Source organism: Haliotis cracherodii, unplaced genomic scaffold (assembly GCF_022045235.1).
Source record: "Haliotis cracherodii isolate W230 unplaced genomic scaffold, xgHalCrac1.p SCAF_2, whole genome shotgun sequence".
NCBI lineage: Eukaryota > Metazoa > Mollusca > Gastropoda > Lepetellida > Haliotidae > Haliotis > Haliotis cracherodii.
In genome coordinates this window covers 36,018,576-36,046,151 of record NW_027266275.1, presented here as the reverse complement: position 1 = coordinate 36,046,151, position 27,576 = coordinate 36,018,576, and the positions used below count along the sequence as shown (strand labels likewise).

The 27,576-nt window shown below is 40.9% G+C and overlaps 1 protein-coding gene across 1 annotated transcript; it reads left to right on the top strand.

The window, feature by feature from the left end:
* Positions 1 to 718: 718 nt before the first annotated feature.
* LOC139469056 (micronuclear linker histone polyprotein-like) lies at positions 719 to 27,556 on the top strand. The gene is made up of 10 exons (XM_071251185.1): positions 719 to 757; positions 2,137 to 2,212; positions 3,731 to 6,103; positions 7,283 to 7,460; positions 9,698 to 9,806; positions 12,708 to 12,786; positions 14,104 to 14,151; positions 15,866 to 15,927; positions 17,368 to 17,506; positions 27,462 to 27,556. The coding sequence occupies exons 1-10, from the start codon at positions 723 to 725 to the stop codon at positions 27,510 to 27,512; spliced, it is 3,150 nt and encodes a 1,049-aa protein (XP_071107286.1). The 5' UTR covers positions 719 to 722; the 3' UTR covers positions 27,513 to 27,556.
* Positions 27,557 to 27,576: the final 20 nt, after the last annotated feature.

Here is a 27,576-nt window from a genome sequence, read left to right as displayed (position 1 = left end):
ATTTTACAATGTTGATGAAAAGCGTTTCAGATTTTACAGCTGTTATTGAGTATTTCATGTGCAAACGTTTAATGCTCGAGTTGAGGTGGGGTGAAATGGGGTTTAGCGTCACGTCACGTTCAAGATAATTGTACTTATATTGACACGTGCATGCACACGCGTGCGTGCGTGCGTGTGTGTGTGTGTGTGTGTGTGTTTGTGTGTGTGTGTCTGTGTGAAAGTTCTGGTGATATCGCTCGCTGGAGATTTATTTTGCATTTGAACACAATGATGCAAAATCAAATGACATTTTGTTCATATTTCGTTGGATCGTACCTTGGCATCTTTAGACAGAATCACAGTGCTTTTAAATAAGAAATCCCCTTTTTTAAGTATGATTATACACAAAGCAAGAGATATTATACGCCCGTTTCCTAAGGTTATGGAAAGTGTGTTTGAAAGATAAAATTGTTCATAAATGTTTCAATTTTACGTTTTTCGGTTTATAGGTTAGTTAAACCACTTCACCATCGGGTTCGGGTTTTCAATCTCAGAAAACACCAAGTATCGTTTTATCCTACCCAACACTATTTATGTGTTGTCCTGTATTATTAATCAAAATATATTTTGAGATTCGAACCTTGTATCCATGTCTTCCTTCATTTCGAGTGATCATTTGAGAGTTTTGAGTTACCTCCCCTCGACTACCGCCGCGCGAACTCAAAATCCGGAAGTTGATAACGATGTCGGACAGATTTCAGTTTCCACGTCGATATGCGTAAGCTATTTACATGATACAAAGACACTTTGTACACCAATTATTGTTTTGTGTGTCCAGTGTAAAGTTTAATTATCATACCGCCCATTGACATCCGATATACCTAGCTGTGGGGTGTTGTCGAGACAGAGTACGTGATATGATTGTGATTTTTTGTATGAAAGAAACAAATTTACCCGCAATGACACCAAGCTCCCGGAGATGTAAAGGTTTCAGCAATTTGTGATGGCCAATCGTAACAACCTCTGTTGTTCAGACTAAGGCGCCCATCCACTCCGGATAAAATTATCTTATCGGACCGCTATGAATAATCATAAGGTTTTGTGAACGATCCCTTTCACTATGGTAATTCGTTTCAACACTGTCTTCTGTCAAACGTTGAGATAATATCAGACATCATGTCATAGGCAACATTCATCAACGTTGCCGTATGGTAACTGGATATTACTGGATGCAATTCCTGACTAACTTTATGACCCATGCAGTGGGCCACTTGTCTAAGGCAAAAGAATATTAATTATTTACATTTGTATCCCTTACCCACACAAGGATCCATGGAGCACCTTTAGAATATAGCACCACAACTTCTTGTGTGGACGATCTCTGCCGTAGATCACATGTCCCTAAGGCAAGCAACCGGTGTTTGTGAGAGTCCATTGGACGCAAACTCACGACCTTTGGATCGTTAGCCTGACAGTTAACCGACTGAGCTACGTCCACATTGTTAAACTTAGTGCAAATTTACGTAGTCATGCCTATGACGTTGCAGAACTGAACAGAAAGGGTTGAATGGGTGATGGACACTTACGAACGTTACGGGTAGGCATGGTGTATCGTGACTTTTGTCTACAGACACTTATGAGTACAAAAAATAATATATGTATATTAAATTTATAATCCCCATGAATAAAGTTGAAACGGAATATAAAATATATTAAAAATCTAAGCATGCTAAGTGCTTTCTTAAACTAGCGCTTGCTATAAAATCACAGAGCATTGTTTCACTGGTGTATTAGCAACAAAATTTCACAAGTTACATCATAGTGTATTGTGACGTGTTTGTAAACTTTTGTGGTCCTGAATTCTAAAGGTTGGCCATGCTGATCATGTGTTCTCATCCCAGATTTCCACACGTTTTGCATTGTCTACTGACAATGATTGAGAAAGAAGTTGTTTTGGATTTTCTATGAATATTAGCTTCCGTGGTAAGGCTGCCATCAAATCAGCTGTTTCAATGTTCAAAATTCATGGTAGAATGATATTTAATCTTGTCAAAAGTATGTTGCCATAGGGACAGGATGGAGAACAGTGAGAGTTTGATCAGTTGTTACACCCTATGTGCATCCATAATGACTTCATTGTTATCATGTTTGTTTCAGCAAAAGAGAAACTGTTAAAAGACCTTTTCAGATAGTCAAGACGTGGTCGACACCAAATCTGGGAGATGTTGATGAGGTAACAGCGTCTGTAGATTCCGATAATATCATGTATATTCTATGTGTCAAGTGTGCAAAATAACTGCTAGCCTGTAGCAAGCAACATTTTGGTCGGGCTAAAGATTCTTGTAAGCCCCTCGCCCGACAGAATTCTTTTTATGCACACCTCTTACATCTTAGTTGATAAAAAAGTTCTTCTGTTCTTTGTAGATTGATACCTTCTCAGGATCAAATTCTTGAAGAATAAACTGTCACACATTCAGTGTTCCCATTTCCCGGTAACGACCAGTTTTTACTGGTAAAATTAGGCCTGGACCGGTAATTTATGACTGTCAGTCCCTGTGGACCAGTAAATAAGATACCTAATAAATCTTTGCTGTTGAAAAAAAAATCTGTGATAATCAATAAAGTAAAACTTTCAAACAAAGTCAGTTTGTCTCTGATCATCAGGGTGTCAAGTTGTCTATTTTTAGTTCAAGAAAATAGCATTTTGCTTTGCTTTGAGGTTAAATATCTAGGGGCAGTCAACTGAGGCAGTGCAATTTGCTGAGCAGAGTTGCATCCTTTTGGCATGCCAGGAACCTATGATTCAGGGTTCGAATCCCAGGTTCGCTAATTAGGTTTGTCAGCACCATATATCAGACCAAGTGGTAAATGTCTGAGAAAACTTGGTTATATGCAATAAACCAGAAGATGTTATCCATACAATTGTAATTTTCTTATCTGAGGCCTGCCTCAATTCGGGCTTTCTTCTCCCATTAAGCTGACATGCCATGATATAACTGAAATACTGTTATAAGCGGCGTTAAACCCAACTCACTCAATCCTTCTGATAAGCTCCTGATAAATTGATGCAATGCCTGCTTGCTCCATAAGACATTGTCATTCATTAGTGTTTAGTCATAAAGGTGGGCCTAGGGTCTCAAATCTATAGTCCCTGCCACTTGAAATATATTCACAAAATATTTCACGATTACTAATTAATGAAAATAGCTGCAAGCATGGTAATACTTTAAAAGTGAAAACAAGCCATTGGTTATAAAGAATATTACTTACATTAATGACAAAATTGGAAACTATGGTTTACAAGAAATATCCCTTTTACTGACAATAAACATCATCACCGAGTTTTGATCACATGGTTACAATCTGGATAAGGAATGGCAGTCAGGTGACTGGTTATATTTAGCAGTGCATGCATCTCGAACTAGGTCAGTAATGCTTTAAATACCAGTCTGTGCCCAAACCTTTTGCATCCACTTGCCCAAGCTTGGCTATTAGCATAATTGTCTATAGATTTTAGTGTTATCATAGGGGCATTTATTAGCTGATCTTACTTGACCGAACACAATTTACTTGACTTGGGCTTCAGATTAGTAGCTAAGGTCGCAGACTGAATCACTATTTCAAGTGGTGAGGCACCCCCTGATTCATTTAACATTCGGCCTATGAGAAGGACCTCTTAACATTCAAGCACTATCAATATGACAAGACTGGTGAATGGGTCTTATCTTCATTGTCTATCCTTCTTTTACAGTCAAACCCTAGCACAGCGGATGCAGATGATACAATACAGCCTGAACTCCATGAATCCTCCAGTCCAGATGGTGGGGAGCTTGAGTCTACAGCAGGTTCCGAACCAGCTGATGCCCCCATCCGTCCTCGTCCGTCCTCAGAGACAACACCAAGCCAGGAAGGACTACAGGAAGTCAGCATAGCAGAACCTGGGGCAACTGTCGAAGAGGCAGAACCACCCCTGATCCAAGAGACACAACCCGGAACCAGCCAAGAAGAGCAGAACCATGATGTGCCCACAGAGGAGACAGAACCAGAAGAAGAAGCGCCTGTGGTAGTCTGTACTGAGGAGCTCCTGGTTTATGATGATGAAACTGAAATGCCTTGCATCCAAGATGCCCCCATTTTGGAGCCCCAGACAATTGAGGAGACTGGAGCAGAATCTAGCCAGGAATGTCCTGAAGAAGCTACAAGTCCTGAAACCTGTCTTGAACCAGGGTTGATGGATGTGGAGCCAGATGACAGATTAAATCAAGATGATCGGTGGACTGTGAAGAATTGGACAGATGTTGGAAAAACTGAAGAGCAAGGGTCGGAAGAAGTATTGGAACAGGTGGTAGAACCAACAAGTCCTCATGCTGTCAGTGATGTGCACTGTGAGGTTCCAGTCTCTGAACAGATGCCAGACATTACTGCCTCATCCTCTGAGGAAACTGCTGATCCAGCAAGCTCCGATGTCAACCCTAACGAGCAAGACAAATCTGAATCTCTGTCATCAGAGATATTACCGGAAAACAGAGCTACAGAATCGTCTACCAAAAATGGGAAGAGAACCCAAATCCAAAGTTCACCAACGAAGGAATTCTCTATTCGGCTTGACAGAGTTGAAGTTGAAAAATACTTGTCTTCAAGCAATGGAAAAGGAAGTAGAGAGACCAAGACAGATAGAGATTCAGCCTTTCAAGAAAAGTCCAAGACATCTAAACAGACTGCCCTGGATAAAGATGATAATGCATCAGCATCTGAAGATGAAGACAGGATAACGTCAAGTACACATGTGGACAAAATACTGAGGGAGAAAAGCCAACTGCAGTCAAAAGCAACAGAGAAAACAAGTGCACCCAAGCCTAGGGGCAAACTGAAAACAGTGTTACCTGTGTATGCAGAAGATGATGTTCCTGGTTCCGAAGATACAATGGATTCTGAAGCAAGTTTCCAGCCCCTGGATGATCCGACAACTCTACGCAAAGATGTTGAAAAGGAGCAGGTAGTGAAAGTAAGTAAACTAAGCCCACTGATAAAATCAGCATCTGTGAGAAATAGGAAGAATCCAGCACGGACAGAAATGGATAGCAGTTCGCTGGAGTCCGATATGTCCAGAGCTGCATCCCCAGTGGCCAAGAAAAGACCTGCGCTTGATGTCTCCAAACCTAAATCAGCCAAACAAAGGAAGAAAAGCCCCAAATCTGAATCTGCAGCACAACCAGAAACAACAGAATCGGATCAACATAAGCCCAGGAGAAGTGCAAGAGCCCATACTCTATCACCAGACATAGAGTCATCAACATCAGATTCGGGATCGGGCAGAGTGAAACCACACGCAAATACATTGCATCGAAAACCGTCACCTAAGAAGCTCAAAGCACAAAAAGATTCAAGTTCTGAAATTAGTCAAGAGTCGGAAGTGGATGAATCATATAGACGAACGAAATTGAGCCAAGCAAGATCATCAAGATTGATGGAAAGCATGCCCACATTGGAAGAAGCAGTGTCAAGTAGAGGATCACACTCCCGAGTGTCTAAAGATGCTGAGTCCAATAAGAAAGAGGACAAATTGAAATCTAGGGGCAGGAAAAAGTATAGGAGATCCAAATCTCTGTCACCATCTGCTGATCTGCCTGAGGAGGTGGAGGAAGAAGTCAACTTGAAGTCTAAACGTGGCGAAAAGTATAGCCGATCAAAATCTCTGTCTCCATCTGCTGATCTACCCGAAGATGTAGAGGAAGAAGATAATATGGAACCTACAAGCCGGGAAAGATATGACAGATCAAAGTCTCAGTCTCCTGCTGCACAGGAGGGAGAAGAGGAGGAAGAGGGACAGAGGCTGAGGTCCATAGACATAGATGTCAGTAGGACATTGCCAGGTATTCCAATAGCCAGCTCAGGCGGTGAAGGTGGTGAGGTTACTAATGATAGTGACTTTGATGCATCGTCTGTGAACACGTCGCTGCAGCTGGAGATGGAGGAGGCCGAGGTCATGCCCCGAGGTGCCAGACATGCTGCAGTGTTGACTGGGAGTCTGTGGAAAGGAAAGAAGATATCAGCAGTGACCAAACAGGGAATAACATCTCGTAAACTCGTGCAGACTACACGATCAAGGGAGGAAGACACGCCGGTAAGATGTTCAAACTTTGGATACTTATTATATTTGTTTGTAATATTACCAATGTCCTGTGTTGTTGGCTTTCCTAGTATTGTCTGTTTCCTGGTTAAAGGATTCAGAAAGATTAGTCCAGTTAATATTTATTTTAGATATTCATGCAGCTCAGAAGAATATTAATTTAGCATGTTTAGATTGATTATATTCATAATTCAGGAATCTTGGTAGCCTGTTAAATCCGCAGCACTTCAAAATCTGTAAATGTTAACACTTTTACAGAATGCATAAGGCAACTTGAATGTGTTGATTTTGAATGTATGTCATCTTCAGGAGACGAGGGAGTTAAGTGACTATCAAAGTCCAGTTTCCTCCCTTGCCGAACTAGGCTGGAATTATGGAGCTATGTTTTGGCTGGAGTAACGAGTCTATGCAGTCCAATTCAAATCCTGTAACGAAATCGACATCCTGTTCGTAAACTTCTGTGCAGATTCAGTCGATTGTAGAATTTTCAAAGCATGTGTACCGCCAACTCGGCATCAAGAGATATTTCCCAAATCTTTTCATGTTTCTAAGGAAGGTGCTCACCTAATTTTATGAACTTCGCGAAGTAAGACCTATTTTATCACAATATAGATTTTGTATATCGATCAAATCGTCTAACCTGGGAGCTATTTTGTTTGAAGCAAATGCAAGTGATATGAAAGGTGGAATCTGATTGGTCAATAGGAGGGACATAGAAGGGACATAAGGGACTTGTAATCGCCACTGGAGGTGCTACGATTGAGCCCAGAAATTCCAGCCTTGTTCGGCAAGGGTTGAAACTGGACTTTTATAGTCAGTTAACTTCCTTGCCTCAGGATTATGAATGTATGTAGGTCACAGGTCCATCTGAATAACAATTACAAGAAAATATATACAGTTTGGTACATACAAATAAATAGAAAGGTATGAGGATGCTGCATTGTTCAATATGGATTGCCTTTTCCCGTATCCATGGAAGATAAATGTACATACATTTCTTAGGCTAGATTTATTTTTGGACAACAAAAGGGTTTTGAATTCATGTTGGAATTGTAGTTAATGTCCATATTTTCAGTCACTGGTTTGCCTGGCCCAGACTTGATTATTTACAGGCTGCCCTGATACAGCTGAAATATTACAAACTTTAAGCTGTAATGACCTCTTCCCTCCCAGGGCCTTGTACCCACCTCTCCATCCCCCGCCAAGAAGAAACTTCAAACAAAAGCTCAGTCTGTAAGGCAAAGAAAACCATCAACTTCTCAAGTGTCTCACAAGTCTACCCCTGCAAGAAGGAAGAAGGCTGCGAGGAGACGGAAAGTGGACAATGATGACGACAAGGAAAGGCCAAGAGGTCAGAAGGGAGCTATTTTGTCTTTAAAGGGCAAGTTCACACGGAAATGAACCTTTTTTTCTTGTACTTTTTCCACATTAAAAGTGTTAACATAGAAGTGTCATAGACAAAAATATAAAAACATCATATTTAATTAACATATTTTTTGCACTAAAACGATTTATATTTTTCACATTTACCAAGTGTTCTATTTCCATAACAAAAACACCATGGCTTATGTCCCTTGCAATATGACGTCATTGGTGCCAATTGATAAACATTATGACGTCATCATGCTTTGTTAGAGCCGCTTCACGTGGTGTAGGTATAGTTTTGTGATTCTAGCACCTCAGATGCCAGCCAAAATTGTGTTATGCTGAGTCACCACTGCGCCGGAGTGTGTCGTAGACCATGTTGTTTTACCGCAAACTGGTCCTTGATATCTTTTGCGTTGAGAAAAGACAGGGACCCAGTTGAATTGGCACCAATTACGTCATAATCTAAGGGGGATAACTCAGGCCTATTTCGCTCGTAAAACGAAGGCCTCATAACGGCATATCACTTTCACACTATTGTGAGCTTCCTACTTTCACTGTGAAAAAAAATGAGTGTATATTTTCAAACACAGATACTAACTAATTCTAAAATTGCGTTTTGTTTAGAAAAAGAAAGAAAGTGATTTTTGCGTGTACACTTCCCCTTTAAGAATTCTTATCTGACTATATGGCAGCCATATTTAATAACCCATAAATTGCATTACATGGCCATCTTTTTATCCCCCAGGATGTGATGCAGGGGGATATGCATGATACAGTCATCATCATAACCGTGTTACGTCCCTCTTCCAGTTGTTTGTCTGGCTTGGTTGTTATTTGTTTACAGGCTTACAGGATTATTGCTGACTGTGTGGTATGAAACAACAAACAGAACATGTTTTACCTTACCTGATGCAACATAGTACTTTAGCTTCCCTACCTTTCACAAACAGACAGTACTGGAGAGAGAGAGTTGATAAGACTATAGCCTGTGCCTTGATTCATATTCTTCTCTGTCTGTCTGTCTTGATATCAGACGTGATAACTTGGACATTTTTACTAACCTTATAAGCATCAGTTTTGGACTTTTTCAGGGAGTGTTACCTTCATTTATTCCTATCCTGCTGAGGCTAGTGAGTTGATTGACTATATAAGTCCAGTTTCCACCCTTGTCAAACTAGGCTGGAATTGTATTTTAGTGCAGATTCGGTTGATTGTAGAATTTTCAAAGCATGTGTACCACCAACTCGGCATCAAGAGATATTTCCCAAATCTTTTCATGTTTCTAAGGAAGGTGCTCACCTAGTTTGATGAACTTCGCGAAGTAGGACCCATTTTATCACAATATAGATTTTGTATAGGAGGGACATAGAAGGGACATAACTTGTAATCGCCACTGGTGGCGCTATGATCGAGCCCTGAAGTTCCAGTCTAGTTTGGCAAGGGTAGAAACTGGACTTTTACAGTCAGTAATTCCCTTGCCTCGGGAAGATGATCCTTTCCCTGCTTTATATATCTGCTTATTTGCGGTAAATACTTGTGTAATTTTACTTTTTCACTGCCACATAACTGAGCACGTTTCGTGCCTTGATTGCTATCTTCAGGAGTTGTGTTAATAAATCATGATTCAAATGAGGTTTTATTTTCATTAAAACCATATGGTCAGACATGCTGATAATCATTACTTATGTACTTATTCCCCACTAAGTCATACTTAAGACATTAAAAGATGGTACTTGTTGTTTGCCTGCCTGGCACTTGGCATTAAGGGGATAAAACAAGAACTGGTCAGGCAGTAAGCTGTCTGAGTGGGGTCTCCATGTTGAAACAATGGCAGGGTAACTCAGTGGGCTGGCAGTATCATATATTTCTGCCTACATTCACATTCACACTCATGTGTGTCACTATAGCAGTGCAATAATCTTAAACATGACGTTAAACACTGTTTTGGGTCGGTCATTTGCCTAGCGGTTAAAGAGTTTGGTTGTCATGCCGAAGACCCGTGTTCGATTCCCGACATGGGTACAATGTGTGAAGCCCATTTCTCACCATACTCACTCAATTAAACACCACCATCACTTATTTTTGTTAAAAATGACTAATTTTAGATACCAATTATTCCTAATATTCCCAATTGGCTCAATTTTTGGAATGGATCTGTGTTAAGTGTCTTCTAGCAACTTCTTATTGCACATCCTAGACTTCCTGATGTTTGTGTGACAGGGCGCTCGGTGTCTGTGTGGAGCACGTGTGACCAGCCGCGGCGAGGGACGGACATCATGGACCTGGACATAGTCCTGGAGTGTCTGCACACAGTGGAGCGGGAGATGACGTGAGTACTGCTCTCAGGTAGATGTCCGGGTGTCCTCACTCAGTAGGAAGGAACATTCCCGCCATTTCTTATAAGTGTGTGCGGCATCATCGATCTATCGGTAAATTGAGGTTCATTCTTTCTACGATATGTATGACAATATCATTTTTTCATGCTCGATTTATCGGGTGAGTTTCAAAAAGTGATTTTTATCATGTTTGATGTTACATACTTGCCAAATGCCTTCGCTGACCCGGAGCATGCATCCAGGGCCCCAAGATGGCTGTGTATCTATTGACTGAGTAAACACCAGCATCTTGTTTTGTTCCCTTTATGAACTTCAATTCATACCTTAATGTATCAGATTGCTGCTGAATTCAAAATTAAGAATTATACAATATATCGTGATTTGTATCGCGATACGGCCTTGTATGTCACAAAATATTGTGATACACTTTAAGCCTCCAATACCCATCACTAATTTCTTACCAGTTATCGATTCTGTAACCTGTGTCTCTGGCCATACTGTCTTGCTGACATATTAGTCTCAAGGTCAATACATAGCTCAAACAACGATTGCCCTCATCTTGGATGACATCTTTGTTACGTGTTGACTTCCATAAAAAATGAAACAATAAGTTAACCAAAAAATCCGTACGTAACCGAAATCAGTGTGAAACCCACAAACTTTAGAGAAATGGTATACAATTAACAATTGTATCATAAAATGAACTAGGTTTACATACCAATACCAATTTCTGCAAAGTTATTACAGCAACAGTACACAATAGAGTGGCAGTACAATTACAATAGCAGTGCGGGATCGGGTAGTCAGGCTCGCTGACTTGGTTGATGCATGTCATTGATCCCAATTGCGTGGATCGATGCTCATGATGTCAATCACAGGATTGTCAGGTCCAGACTCGATTATTTACCGACCGCTGTCATATAGCTGGAATATTGCTGAGTGTGGCATTAAACAAGAAACAAACAATAGCAGTGGTGATGGCACAAAATCAGTGATAATAATATTCACCTAGCAGCAACAATGGTCAGGCTAACAAAGTAGGCCTAGGCTGGATATCCAGGGATTGAATAATTATCTTCTCACATCTTCTGGTCTTGATGTAATGTGAGATGAGGTAGGTACATGTTTATCCACTTATATATATAGTGTATATCCCTTCTAGAAGTTTCTATGCAGTGATTGACAAGTTTACCTGTTCCAATAGATTCCAGATTACACTTGACTCCAAAAAGCATCTGAATATAGTAACTTCCACACCACTGCTTACATTGATAGTACTATATTCCTGTCAACTAATCATTGTCAAAACGCAATACTATTAACTTGGACTGAATTTGAATAGAGACATTGTAATACAATTGCAACTTTGTTTTACAAGGAATTACTTTGCCACATAAGACATGATTAATTCAGCTGGGCTTTTACATCTTTTTTTTTGTCATCGTAAGCATGTCCTTTGCTTACATCACGGCTAGTTGAGTTTTGAAGATTCTCAACTTCCTTGCTCCGATGTCAAGTGTCCTCATTTTGTGGCTCAGTCCCTCCTGTCACCTGTTGTCACCTTTCTACCCTAGACAGTAGGACACACCTATCTACCCTAGACAGTAGGACACACCTATCTACCTAGACAGTAGGACACACCTATCTACCTAGACAGTAGGACACACCTATCTTCCTAGACAGTAGGACACACCTTTCTACCCTAGACAGTAGGACACACCTTTCTACCCTAGACAGTAGGACACACCTTTCTACCCTAGACAGTAGGACACACCTATCTACCCTAGACAGTAGGACACACCCTCTACCTAGACAGTAGGACACACCTATCTACCTAGACAGTAGGACACACCTATCTACCTAGACAGTAGGACACACCTTTCTACCCTAGACAGTAGGACACACCTTTCTACCCTAGACAGTAGGACACACCTTTCTACCCTAGATAGTAGAACACACCTTTCTACCCTAGACCCTAGACAGTAGGACACACCTATCTACCCTACACAGTAGCACACACCTTCTACCCTAGACAGTGGGACACTCCTTTCTAACCTAGACAGTAGGGCACACCTATCTACCCTAGACAATAGGACACACCTTTCTACCCTAGACAGTAGGACACTCCTTTCTACCCTAGACAGTGGGACACACCTATCTACCCTAGACAGTAGGACACACCTTTCTACCCTAGACAGTAGGACACACCTTTCTACCCTAGACAGTAGGACACACCTATCTATCCTAGACAGTAGGACACACCTTTCTTCCCTAGACAGTAGGACACACCTATCTACCCTAGACAGTACTACACACCTTTCTACCCTAGACAGTAGGACACACCTTTCTACCCTAGACAGTACTACACACCTTTCTACCTTAGACAGTAGGATACACCTTTCTTCCCTAGACAGTTGGACACACCTTTCTTCCCTAGACAGTAGGACACACCTATCTACCCTAGAAAGTACTACACACCTTTCTACCCTAGACAGTAGGACACACCTTTCTACCCTAGACAGTAGGACACACCTTTCTACCCTAGACAGTAGGACACACCTATCTATCCTAGACAGTAGGACAGACCTTTCTTCCCTAGACAGTAGGACACACCTATCTACCCTAGACAGTTGGACACACCTTTCTTCCCTAGACAGTAGGACACACCTATCTACCCTAGACAGTACTACACACCTTTCTACCCTAGACAGTAGGACACACCTTTCTACCCTAGACAGTACTACACACCTTTCTACCCTAGACAGTACTACACACCTTTCTACCCTAGACAGTAGGACACACCTATCTACCCGACGCTTCCTATGCTTCTTTCATCTCTAAGCTTATATCTTTTGTTTGTGTAAATATAATTTCATTATGTCATTTTTCCTCAGATCTGATGCTGACTCCCGGACGTGTGAGAAGGCCACACAGAAAGTGTGTGCTTATGTCCAGAAAGAAGTACATAAGTCTGTAAGTAGCTGCCTCATCGTTCAATTAGCGCACCTGACTGCACTTGTGAATGTGAATACTAACTGTCACAGTGCAGTGTACTCACAGTGTTTAAACAAAGAATCAAGCCATGGGCTGGTTCCAGTGACAGGAAGTTAGCGAGTACTCAGGGCAATGAGTGCTCACCTCACATCACTCAACTGGCAATATTTTTCTCATGCACTATGTGCACTATCTGACTTGAAATAGAGAAACGTCACTGCCTGACTTGAAATAGAGAAACGTCACTGCCTGACCTGAAATAGAGAAACGTCACTGCCTGACTTGAAATAGAGAAACGTCACTGCCTGACCTGAAATAGAGAAACGTCACTGCCTGACCTGAAATAGAGTAACGTCACTGCCTGACTTGAAATAGAGAAACGTCACTGCCTGACCTGAAATAGAGAAACGTCACTGCCTGACCTGAAATAGAGAAACGTCACTGCCTGACCTGAAATAGAGAAACGTCACTGCCTGACTTGAAATAGAGAAACGTCACTGCCTGACCTGAAATAGAGAAACGTCACTATTACGCCTCACTTTCTTCACTGTGTATTCATGATTAATGGATGAATGTAGTGTATCCCTATACAAACCTGTTGACAGTGGTACACAAGAAATTCAAAAGTAATTGAGTTTGGGTTAATTATTTTGTATCCACAGTACATCCAGACTAAAACCTTAAGAACTTTTTGTACCAGAAATACAAGTGTTCATCTTCCTGAGGCAAGGGAGTTAACTGACTTTATAAGTCCAGTTTCCACCCTTGCCAAACTAGGCTGAAATTCCTGGGCTCGATCGTCGCCCCACCAGTGATTATTTTGAGTTATGTCCCTTCTAAGCCTCTCCTATGGACCAATCAGATTCCACCTCTCGTATCACTTGCATTTGTTTCAAGCCAAATGGCGGCGCCCAGTCAAGACAATCTGATTAATAATCAAGATCTTTATTGTGATACAACGGGTCTAACATAGCGAAGTGCATCAAATCACGTGAACACCTTGGTTAAAAACATGAAAAGACTTGGAAAATATCTGTTGACAACGAGATGGCAGTGCACATGCTTTGCAAATCCTGCAATCAACCGAAATATGCACGACAGTTTACTAACTGGATTTTGATTTCGGTACACGATTTTGAATGGACTATGCATAGACTCGTTAGTCCAACAAAAATGTAACTCCATAATACCAGCCTAGTTCGGCAAGGGTGGAAACTGGACTTTTATAGTCAGTTAACTCCCTTGCTTCGGGAAGAGAAGAAGTGTGCTGTTTGTTTATTTTGTTCTATTTTTCAGATATCATTAGTTCAGCAGATAAAACAAAGGCAGAACCAGCGTAAGAAGGTGAGATATATTGTTTGTTTGCCACACTTTGAAATATTCCAGCTATGTCACAGCAGGGTGTAAATAATCAAGTTTGGACCACACAATCCCGGGACTGACATAATGAGCCCATGCCCTCGCTGTCAGCCATCAAGCAAGTCACTGAGTCTGACCACCAGATCTAGATCATCACCTCTGTATGACCAGCACAGGTTGCTGGGTACTCTCTAACCTGGAGTCCACATTGGGTTGATGTAATTTACAGTCATGCTGTCTGCTGGGTTGGTTAAAAGTTGTGTACAATCAACCTGGGAAAGGGCCTCCCTACATAAATGTATTCCTTGATGAATAAAATACTGGAATACAATATTTGACTACCATCGAACTACCAGTAAGTGCATAAGACACGCATTCAATGAGGTTTGATTTTATTTCACAATGCGAAAACATGAGAACACAGCACCGGAATAAGCATGTCAACAAATCCATACTGAAGTATGAAAGTTAGTCCTATTATTACACTATCTGGCTATAAAAGTGTTCGTTGTGTACCTGGACTAACAATTGTAGTCCATTATACTACTATGTTCCAAGGTTTCATTCAATTTTGTATACATTAATTTTGGCAAAATCGTGTATGATCTGATCGGCAAATCACATCAACTCACCATGAACTCGCCTTGAAACGAACATTAGTCATTAGAGATACAAAGTCTTCAGTCTTCCTATCATTTCCTATGAAATTTCTTTTCAGTTATGACATTGGCCATGACATTGAGTATTTTTAAAACTAAATCACCAATAGATTGGGGAGAAAATGTGTAAACAGCTGATTGTTATTTCCGGCTTATTTTGCAAGACAAATACACATGTAATCTTAATCTCTGTGTATGAAACATTGTCCTCCATACAATACACACTGAATTTGTAAATCATCATGTCTGGTGATGTTTTATCGTAAATTTCATGTTTTCATTGACCAAATTTGCAGACGGGGAAAAAACAAGCACACTAACTCTTATTGCTGCCATGACCATAACATATAACACAAGATGCACAGTACAGCAGTGCGCATGTCAACAGAAGTAACTGCACACTATATTGGATCATGTTGGGTTTTTTTTCAGTATTGTAGCATTTCACTGCTGGGGTCATGTGTTCAAGACCCAGAATAATTAAGGATTTTAAAAATATTTGGAAAGTGGAAATGAAAACGAAACATGCTGCAGACTTTCTGATGATGCGGCGGTGCCTGAGAACCAAGAATATTTTGTTTTAGCTTTATGAAACCCAATACATTGCTGTTATATGACAGCCAAATTCTTAGACCCATAGTTATAGTGGAGTTATGTCCCTTAGCTGTTAGAATTTGAATGATAGATTCTCTCCAATCATGTTAATTATTACCAGTAGTATGTCAGCACCTTACATATTTCCTCGAGGTTCATCAAAGCGGTGAGCATCTACAATTTGTGTCACTCATTAGCTATCGTCCAACAGTTGAAGGCTAAAACATGAGTCTGAAGTTTGGGTTGGCTGGGAAAAGCAGATGGTAGCAGGGATCTGGTTAGTAAGGATGAGCCTGAAGCCTGAAGTTTTTCAGTCTCAACCAAAGCCAAGGATGAGTTTTTCATCTAGCCTAGATACCAACAAATGGCAATAAAAATGTCAAAATAGATTGTGAAAAAATGTCAAGTAGCATACATCAAACTTTATCTGCTTTTTCTTTTCACAGGCTCGAACACGAGTGAAGAACATGCGTGTCGACCTACAAGAAAAACAAAAGGATAAAATTAAGTGAGTTTTATGTTAATAACGACATCCCATCTTTAACTGAACATTTTGTACAAGTGAGGGATTTAATGGTTCAAGGTTTTCTCATAGTGATGTAAGATAATTATAGGTGAAAGGAAGATGTCCTTCTCATAAAAAAATCTTTTTGTTAAAAAGATTCTAGATTCAAATACTACTGCAGAAAATGATAAAGGACCATGGGTCCCCTCTTAAATTAGAACATGATTTGTCAATTGTGTTTTCCAGTATGAGCAGATATATTTAAAATGACAGAACTGTGGGGATTCCAGGGCCCTGTACCGCAGAGCGATCGTTGTGCTAAGACGATCGAAACTCCAATACAGTAACATAAGCTTATGGCAGTCATAGCGCTAAGATTGCTTTGTAAAAACTGGGCCCAGGTCAGAATAGCCCCCCAGTACTGAGACTGATTGGTATACTTCTATAAGCTTTTCAAACAATATGTATTGCAATTTTTTTTCTGGGAGCACGGGTGGTGCAGGCGATTCGCTGTGCAGAGTTACGTCCCTTGGGCACGCCAGAAACCTATGTTTGTGGGCACGAATCCCAATTCGCTCCAGTTATGTTTCAAGGTTTGTCAGCACCATACCCGTGCTCGTGGGTTTCACCGAAGTGGTAAACGTCTGAGACCTGCATCACTTTGGGCTTTCCTCCCACATTAAGCTTGGAATACTGTTCAAAGTGGCATTAACTCACTCACTCACTCAATATTTTTCTGTTCTAGTATATTCTGTAAAATAAAATGATAAAAAAAGCCACATTCTTATTTGTATCGTTTAACCTAAAATCTGGACAGAAATTCATTCCCTTTGAAATTGATTGACGAAATGGCGGGAATGTGGAAGTGATTTTTCTCTCACATTGTTATCTCCCCTGTTTCCATGGCTACAAAATGGTGGCAACAGACATTTCTGAGTCATAGTTACTCTAGTATGAAAAAATAGGATCCATATGTACAATCAGTGTCAAACACTGTCAAACACTGTAGCTTCCATCATATAACAATATGTATCATAATACAGAACCGATTGGTTTGTTTGTTTGTTGTTTAACGCTGCACTCAGCAATATTTCAGCTGTATGACAACGGTCTGTAAATAATCGAGTCTGGACCAGCCAATCCAGTGATTAATATCATGAGCATCGATCCACACAATTGGGATCGATGACATGCTTCAAACCAAGTGAGCGAGTCTGACCACCCGATCCCGTTAGTCGCCTCCTACGACAAGCTTAGTTGCCTTTTACGGCAAACATTGGTTTCTGAAGTCCTTTTCTGCCCTGGATTTTCATGGGTCTACGAACACCTGTATCGCAATATATTGTAGTGCAAGGTTTTTTGCTAATCAACCCCCCCCCCCCCCCCCCCCCCCCCCATTACTCATGTGTTTATGTGATGGACATAGAACTCTTGTTTCTGCAGACTCAGCTCCAAGCTGAAGAAGCTGCAGGCTGCCAGTGGAATAGATAGGGAACTGATCAGCATCAACAGCTGGATGGACGACTTGGACAAACTCATGAAGGAGTGGGATAAGTCCAAGGCTGCACAGAGTAAATCTCAGGTAGGTCAAGGTGTTATTTACCTGTGTCTACAGGTAAGAATTGGTTTTGTGACAATCAGCAAATAAGACATTGGTGTCAGTCTGGGTACAATCAACAGGTTACACTTTGGTGTCAGTCTTGTGACAGTCAACAGGTAAGACATTGGCATCAGTCTTGTGGAAGTCAACAGGTAAGACATTGGTGTCAGTCTTGTGGCAGTCAACAGGTAAGACATTGGTGTCAGTCTTGTGACAGTCAACAGGTAAGACATTGGTGTCAGTCTTGTGGCAGTCAACAGGTAAGACATTGGTGTCAGTCTTGTGACAGTCAACAGGTAAGACATCAGTGTCAGTCTTGTGACAGTCAACAGGTAAGACATTGGTGTCAGTCTTGTGGCAGTCAACAGGTAAGACATTGGTGTCAGTCTTGTGGCAGTCAACAGGTAAGACATTGGTGTCAGTCTTGTGGCAGTCAACAGGTAAGACATTGGTGTCAGTCTTGTGACAGTCAACAGGTAAGACATTGGTGTCAGTCTTGTGGCAGTCAACAGGTAAGACATTGGTGTCAGTCTTGTGACAGTCAACAGGTAAGACATTGGTGTCAGTCTTGTGACAGTCAACAGGTAAGACATTGGTGTCAGTCTTGTGGCAGTCAACAGGTAAGACATTGGTGTCAGTCTTGTGACAGTCAACAGGTTAGACATTGGTGTCAGTCTTGTGACAGTCAACAGGTAAGACATTGGTGTCAGTCTTGTGACAGTCAACAGGTAAGACATTGGTGTCAGTCTTGTGGCAGTCAACAGGTAAGACATTGGTGTCAGTCTTGTGGCAGTCAACAGGTAAGACATTGGTGTCAGTCTTGTGACAGTCAACAGGTAAGACATAGGTGTCAGTCTTGTGGCAGTCAACAGGTAAGACATTGGTGTCAGTCTTGTGACAGTCAACAGGTAAGACATTGGTGTCAGTCTTGTGGAAGTCAACAGGCAACAGGCAAGACATTCATGAATAGCAGGATATGCCAGATAAGGCATAATTAAATTAGACAGGTCAGGTTTACCGAATTTTAAGGCTTTCAAGTGATGTTTCTTGAGTTAGTGCTCCTTTTTGTACATAAATATGCAATGGTTTTAGCTAATTGAAAACAGCCACATCTGACGATACACCAACTGTGCGATCTGATACGTATCACGATACTTACATGTGCCCTTATCTGTGGTGCGTAAGCCATCTTTTTCATGGAAAGGATTGCCAAATACTTGGCACACTAATGATTAACAGTTGGCTGTGTCAGGTATGGCGCAATGGATGAAAATATTTACGTTTTCACTACTCATTTTCACTAGTAATTAGTGTTTGGTGTAATACTTATTCAAGAAAACATTTATGGTAAGAATCGATTCTTTTTACTTACTGTGCGACTGTGATCGATACTTGTATCGAGAAGTAAAAAATCGCGATCGACCGATGCATTGGTGTATCATCCCACCACTAGTTATTACTGTATCAGAAGTGTTATTACTTGGATTAGCAGTGTATTGTCTTCAATCATAGGATGAGACAAGTGTGTAGCTTGGATTTAAAACATTGCCAGGTTGTTCGAAGTATTTAAGAAATATATGACAAGTTGGAGTTGTTTATCGTATTGCAGCCCCAAGTGGTTCATTCTCCCTGCACTGTTTTATTGTACGACAAACAATGACCACAAGTTGTTTATTTCTTGCATGAGATATTAACATTATGTACAACATCTTTAAGGATGATGATAACATGTACAAGCTTTAAAAATATGTACCTGTATTTAAATAATGATGACTCTCAATAGAATCCGACCTCGGCAATGTCGGACAAAGTACATTTTATGCACAGGTGGGATTCCCCGCTTATTCTCACAATCCTCACGTTGATTACCTGTACCTTTCTTCCCAATACCGATTGTTATATCTCTCTCACCTTTGGACGGGGGGCACGGGTGGCCCAGTCGTCTAAGGCGCCGCGATTCGCTGTGCAGAGTTGCGTCCCTTGGGCATGCCAGAAACCTATGATTGTGGGTTCGAATCCCGGTTCGCCTCGATTATGTTTCTAGGTTTGTCAGTACCATACCCGTGCTCGTGGGTTTCACCGAAGTGGTAAATGTCTAAGACCTGCATCACTTCGGGCTTTCCTCCCACATTAAGCTGACACGCCGTGATATAACTGGAATAATGTTAAAAGCGGCGTTAAACCCAACTCACTCACACACTCACCTTTGGACACGATCGTTCGTTCACTGCCTTATCTGCAGAGCCCAGCTACATCTATGGGGTACAAGTCACTAGACCCTTCACACTCAAAATAACGTTGTCCAATTAACGATGTCATCAAGTTTGAATCTCAAGAAATGACGTCATGGTAGAACAATATTTTATCGTGAAATAAACCACGCTTCGTTCTTCGTTGTTCTTTGTGATTTATCGTGTAGCTATCTTATATAATCAGTAATGAATGGTGTGTATTATGGGGTTGGCCTTTCTCCAAGGCATGTCATAAAGGGAGTGATTTCAAGGGTTGGGTTTGGGGTCAGCCAATATCCCATGCTGACCGACACCCAGTATGATATGATAAGACCATTGCCACTGGGCTAAGTAAATGAGCAGGTCATCTCAGTGGCTCCCTCTATGTATGGGTTATTAGACGCATTGTGACCTTGGGGACACTCCTCGTGTGTGTGAGTTGAGTTTAACGCTGCTTTCCAGTTATATCTCAACATGTCAGGTTAATGTGGGAGGAAAGCCTGAAGTGATGCCGGTCTGAGACATTTACCAAGGGTATGGTGCTGACAAACCTAGAAACATAATCGGGGCGCACCATGATTCCACCCTACACTCAGGTTTCTGGCGTGCCTAAGGGCACTACTCTGCACGGCCCAGACAGTCCTCAAAGTCCTCATGTATACACCCTAGGTGTCAGATGCCCACCGTGTGTGATCTGTGAGTGACATAAGTCAATATGAAACTGAACAGGGGAGCAAGTTACCTTTCACTGACACTATCCCACAGCAAAGATTACTGGTCATCATTTCAGGAGTACAAAGTGAAAATTGAAATTCTACTTACACGGTACTGTTTACGAGTTCAATAGGAGTGCTACATTCTCTTTTGAGAACAATGTGTGAAGCCCATTTCTGGTGTCCCTGCCGTGATATTGCTGGAATATGGTTAAAAGGGGCGTAAAAACATATTCAGTCAGTCAGTCATTACCAGAGTAGACTAAACAACCAGATGGGTTATAGTATATATGATCCATAATTTTTTTGAAGACATTATCCATGAGACTTTATGTACATATTAACTGAGCACTGAGATTGTCATGCATTTTAGGATTTTCTACAAAAAGATCAATGCAGGGTTGTCTGAGAACAGTTACCAGAATTGACTAATTGAGATTTATAACACTTGACAAAGGAACTTGTACAAGGTATATCATGAATGGTGAAAAAAGGCACAAACCACAATTTACAAGTGGCACCTGAACCGGCCTACCTCCTTGCAGTGGGTTTGATAAAAAAGATTTAGTGCTTGCAATTAGTCTATTTGCTAAAGGTTCCAGTGAACTTGCGCCAGAAACCTATGATTGTGGGTTCGAATCCCGGTTCGCCCCGATTATGTTTCTAGGTTTGTCAGCACCATACTCGTGCTCGTGGGTTTCACCGAAGTGGTAAACGCCTGAGACCTGCATCACTTGGGCTTTCCTCCCACATTAAGCTGACACGCTGTGATATAACTGGAATAATGTTAAAAGCGGCATTAAATTCAAATTCGCTCGCTCGCTCACTCTATCACTCACTCACTCCAGTGAACTTCTCCAGACTGATGCCAAAATGTTTTTATTCTGGAGTTACTCTCCCTTTCTCTGTATATTCACTACTAAATGAACAAAATTCTAATGTGCCACATGACGGGGATTAATGAAAATGCTGTTTTCTTGTTTGGAATGCAATGCTACGTCCAATTTCACCGTCATGTTGGAGTAATAGGTTTGATGATCAAAAGCTGTATCACCACAGTGCCTGAATTTTCAAGCAGAAAAACTTGTTTTTAGTCCCCAGGGAATATCAAGATCTCACTCACATTTCCGTTTCCACTCAACCCCTAGAATAATGGAACTTATATATTGATTGTTTTCACCTCTAAAAAGTACAGCCATGGCTGCTTGGCTTGTCTCAGTCTCCTCCCTGCTCCCTGCTCCCTGCTCCCTGCTCTCCTTGAGACCATTGTGACATTAAAGCAAAGCTATACATCTGTTGTCCAACTTGGGTTATCCGTCCGTGTGAACTATTGTTGAAAGCCCCCTAGGGATTCCAGGTTAGAATTAACCCTGAGCGATGTGCTGGTTGTAAGCGTTGGTGTTATGGATCTGGTGGCCATGCTCTGTGACTTTGTTCATTGCATGTCATTGTACCCAAAAGGCTCATAATATCAATCTCGGGTTTGCCTGGACAGACTTGTTTATTTACTGGCCATGGTCGTATAGCTGCAGTGTTGCAGCGTTAAACACACAAGTAATGTTATAAGTTACTGTGGAAGAGACAGTCTGTCATTCTCAGTTACAAGTATTATTCTGTATACCTCCCATGATCTCTTTTTGCAAAGGAAATAAAGAAAAATGTATGTTTCCTGAGAACAAGTTGAGACAACATACAGTCAATCTATTGCTGGAACACATCACCTATAATGTGACATCCTAACCAATGGAAGGCATCATTATGTGTTCAAATGATAACACACTGCTATGGGCCACCTTGCCAAAAATGAAAACAGTTGAACCAATGGCTTGAACTAGCCAATCAGCATGAAGCAAAAAATATAATGCTTTGTGAGAATTACTGAAAAGATTGCACCAATATTTTCCCTGTTGAGCAGAGATAATAAAAACAAAAGAAACATGGTTTCTGTTCATGTAACATGAACATTTAGCCTAAACGCAACATACTTCGTGGAAATCAGATTGTGGCATTCTTTTCACATGCAGAAAATGGATTCTGACATGTGATGCATTGCAATAGTCAGTTAGGCTTTTTGTTCATTGGAGCAAGACACACTTCACCTTTGTGGTCGTAGACCAGTATTTTCGTGGTCTTTATGGATATTAGTTGGACCAATATTCATGGTCATTATAAATGTAAAGTGTGTACTTGCTCCTATAGTTAATTATTCATTCCTACATTCATGGTCATGGACCTTCCATAGTTTCTTTATATATATATATAAGAAGAGAATCATGTTTAGTTCCTCATACATGTCATAAGAGGAGAATCATGTTAGTTCCTCATATATGTCATAAGAAGAGAATCATGTTAGTTCCTCATATATGTCATAAGAAGAGAATCACGTTTAGTTCCTCATATATGTCATAAGAAGAGAATCACGTTTAGTTCCTCATATATGTCATAAGAAGAGAATCACGTTTGGTTCCTCATATATGTCATAAGAAGAGAATCATGTTTAGTTCCCTATACATATCATAAGAAGAGAATCAAGTTTAGTTCCTCATACATGTCATAAGAGGAGAATCATGTTTAGTTCCTCATACATGTCATAAGAAGAAAATCACGTTTAGTTCCTCATACATGTCATAAGAGGAGAATCACGTTTAGTTCCTCATATATGTCATAAGAAGAGAATCACGTTTAGTTCCCCATACATGTCATAAGAAGAGAATCACGTTTAGTTCCCCATACATGTCATAAGAGGAGAATCACGTTTAGTTCATCATACATGTCATAAGAGGAGAATCACATTTAGTTCCCCATACATGTCATAAGAGGAGAATCACGTTTAGTTCCCCATACATGTCTTAAGAGGAGAATCACGTTTAGTTCCTCATACATGTCATAAGAAGAGAATCACGTGTAGTTCCCCATACATGTCATAAGAGGAGAATCACGTTTAGTTCCCTATACATGTCATAAGAAGAGAATCACGTTTAGTTCCCATACATGTCATAAGAAGAGAACCATGTCTAGTTCCTCATTAATTGTATAAATTCAATTGGAGTTAGAAGGACGAAAGGTAGACATGTGAACGTCGCCTTCCTCTGCGCAGCATTCCCTATGGGTAATATCTCCATGTAATTAAGTAATTAGTTAATTTGAAATTTCTCTCCCTCATTGCCTGATCGCCCTTTGTGTACCAGCTGACCCTAGTGGGGATTGGGTGGCCTCAATGGCATGTGAGTGTGATTAGTTATTTGATGGGCAAAATCCACAGGGTTCGATTTGACTGCTGGCTCAGTGGCCTGTTGCCAGTTAAAATTACAAAGGGCTTGCTGAAAGGTAGAGTAGATGGCCTGTCTGGTGAGTCAAAATTTCACCCCTTCTCCGTGTGTTTGATTTTTTAATGGATCATCTCTGTAGAATGACAACCATCCGCCATTTCGTAATGTTGTGTACAACTACTTCTTTGTTTGCTCATAAATCGCCATGAAATGAAGCAAATGGAAGCCAAGATTTAATCTCAGGTTGCTGGAAAAAAACTTTTATGGGTGAGGAGTTCTAAAATTTTCAGAGCCCACCTCAGGTTCTGCCACTTTGCGGCCTCAATTATTTAGTTGTAGGCCAGTAAGTTTGGAGAAAGGCCTTTTTAAAGGAGCAAGCCCTGCTGGCTACATACAAATTTGTTGTTAAATTTTCCCCTGAATCGAGGGAAGGTCAGCTCTCAGCATGAAAGACAGTGTCAAATGGGATGGTTCTCAGATGGTAGTAGTGGTGTTGTGTTCACTGGGTCTGCTTCCTCGTGAAGAATTGGTCTTCTGTGACTCATGCTTGTCGTAAGAGGAGACTAATGGGATCGGGTGGTCAGGCTTGCTGACTTTGTTGATGCAGGTACCTTATCTCAGTTGCACAGTTCGATGCTCATGATGTCAATCTCTAGATTTTCTGTCCAGATATGATTATTTCTAGGCAAGGGTTAAATATTAACGCAAGTCTAGTAATCCGAAACCAATACAATTCAGGAAAGACTTGTGATATTTCCTTGTGGACTACAACTTTTTATCATCAGGTAGATGGCAACTTTTGTCACAGATTTTTTTTTCAGACTTCTGAAAATATAAATCAATTTCTATCCCTGCAGACTGCCATGAAGCTGGAATATTGCTGAATGCGGTGTTAAACAACAAAATAGACAAACAAACAAACAAACACAGGATTAGCTATGAGAGGAGCTAATTACATTGATTATGGTGATAACATTTCTGTCTAGTCTGTGGGATAATGGTGGTCGGCAGTTGAAGGTGCTGTAGTTTGCAGTGAGGAGATTGAGAAGAGGAGTCCCTCAGGCATGCCAGAAAAATATGATCCCAGATTCACCCTGGATTTTATAAGCTCCATACCTGTGCCTGTGGGTTTCACGGAAGTGACCTGCACTGCACCTGCCCTCCCCCATCACCAAACAGGCAATGTTGTAAAACATGAACCTGCATCACTAAACCCATCACTTTGTTCAAGCAACACATTGTGCAAAGAAACAGCGACAAATGTCAATTATATCATTAAAAAATGAGAATTATTGCCCATTTGAACAAACAGATTGCCCATTTCAAATGTTATTCTACCATCCAGCTCTAGTGCCAATAGACCTGTGAAATCCGGGTTAGAATATGTCTTCATAAACCCATGCTTCCGTAAATGGCGACTTTGCTTGTCTAAGAGGCAACTAACGGATCATGTGGTCAGGCTCAGTTGGTTAATGCATGTCATCGTATCCCAATGCGTGGATCGATGCTCATGATGTCAATCATTGGATTGTCTGGTTCAGACTCGATTATTTACAGCGCCATCATGGCTGGAATATTAGTGAGCGAGGCATTAAACAATAAACAATCAAACTAGTACCAATAATATTTCCCAGGTGAGCTAAACCTAGGAAGGTCTTGGTTAGAACTGATCTTCAGCCACCCATGCTTGTTGTAACAGGCGACTAAGGAATTGGGTGGTCAGACTCACTTACTTGATTGATGCATTGCATTGTAAATCAATTGCGTAGATCAACATGATCAATGCTCATGATGTCACTCACTGTATTGTCTGGTACAGACTTGATTATTTATAAACCGCCTCATATTGCTAGACTTTTACTGTGTGGGTCTTGAAAACAAACAAAACAAACAGTGATAGGTGAGCTCCATCACTCCACAAATCCTCCTCCTCCTCCATATCAGTTAGGGCCATCTGTCAGTGCTCGGGCTGCAATACCATTACAACTCAAATAAAATATCACCAGTACTTTGTTTGGTTGACTTTCTGTTGATAATAAGTAGATCCTGAAATGAGAGGTGTGTGACTCGTCAGAACAGGGAACAAATTGATTCCCTCAAGTGATGACAGCAGCCAGGGAGCTAGCGCGCAGTCCTCCCAGGGGTGTCAGGGGAATAGGGCGTGTATGAATTATAAATCGGTAAAAAGACGACCGGCATCCACCCGACACCTTGCAACGCCAGTTCATGTTTGTCAGGTCCCTGGTGTAATGCAAACAACAGGCGGCCCGACGCTAACAAGATTTGTAATGATTTGATGAGAAGCACTTCAGCAATGCATTACGCTAATTGTATCTTAAATCATGGTTCACTTATGAATTCATGTATGATGTACGGGATTGTTAATATGAATGATGCTGGTTATTTGTGGGAATGATAATTGGGGTTTATTGATTCGTGCAAAAATAGTTTATTTTGATTCTTCTTATTAAAAAGTTTTGAATAAAGTAATCTATTCCAGTGTTGAAACTTAGGGAGGTCACGGTGTCTTGACTCTGGGAACATGCCCAGTCTCTTCATTTAAGATTGTCTGAGAGGAATAACCATGTTAAACTATGGAATGGCATCTCAATGGGTTAAGACTATAAAACAATTAGAAGAGACAGAGACAGCAGACAGACATTTGTGAAAAGAATTAAATGAGGAATAAATCTTCTATCTTCTATCTATTGCACCATATAAGATAGCTACGTGATAAATCGCAAAGAACAATAAATCACTATAAATCATTGTTCTATCATGACATCTTTTCTGGATATTTGAACATGTGCTCACAACTTGATAACAGTGTACATTGGACAACGTTATTTATGAGAGGGAAGTATTTATTGAGTTGTCCCCCATAGATGTAGCTGGAGTGCACAGATGAATTCAATGGCCAAACAATCGCATCCAGAAGAGCGAGAGATATGACAATTAGTATTGGGAGAAAAGGTGCAGATAATCGACGTAAAAATTGTAAGAATACCAAACTTAACCCCCCTGTACATAAAATGGAGTTGTCCGACATTGCCGAGGTCGGATTGTTTTCGGGGAGTCATCATTATTTAGAAATAGGTAAATGTTTTGAAAGCTTGCACAGTTTACTGATATTCTTAAAAAGGCTGTACAAAATGTTGATTTCTTACATAAGAAATAAACGACTCGTGGTCGTTGTTTACCTTACAATAAAACACATCAGGGAGAATAAACCACTCGGGGCGCAATTACATCTCAGAAAAAAACAGAGGTGTGGTGATGTAAGTTGTATTAAAGAGGCTTATCACAGTGGAAGGCGCCAGAAATGGTTATCATACATTGTTCCCATGTGGGAAATTCAACCTGAACCTTCAGCGTGATGAGAAAACACTTAAACCACTAGGCTAGCACACTGCCCCCAACTTACACAAAGAGTGAGTGAGTGAGTTGGGTTTAATGCCGCTTGTAACAGTATTCCAGTTATATCGTGGCGTGTCAGCTTAATGTGGGAGGAAAGCCCGCAGTGATGCAGGTCTCAGACGTTTACCACTTCGGTGAAACCCACGAGCACGGGTATGGTGCTGACAAACCAGGATTTGAACCAACAATCATAGGTTTCTGGCGTGCCCAAGGGACGCAACACTGCACAACGAATCGCGCCGCCTGAGACGACTAGGCCACCCGTGCCATTAAAGGTCATTAATACTATTGTGTGTTGTTTTTTCAGAAATACAAATGGATCGGGGAGATATCAGAGGAGATGAAGAACCTGTGCTGACACCTACACATGTATATAACTTTATGTAAATTATTCATGATCCATCGTCAACAATAAAACATCA

Excerpts from the sequence above, each read along its gene's own strand:
- LOC139469056 (XM_071251185.1), top strand. The coding sequence starts at position 723 with ATGTCGGACAGATTTCAGTTTCCACGTCGATATGC. Across the intron at positions 2,213-3,730 it reads ATCTGGGAGATGTTGATGAG|TCAAACCCTAGCACAGCGGA; the intron begins GTAACAGCGTCT and ends CTTCTTTTACAG. Across the intron at positions 12,787-14,103 it reads AGAAAGAAGTACATAAGTCT|ATATCATTAGTTCAGCAGAT; the intron begins GTAAGTAGCTGC and ends TCTATTTTTCAG.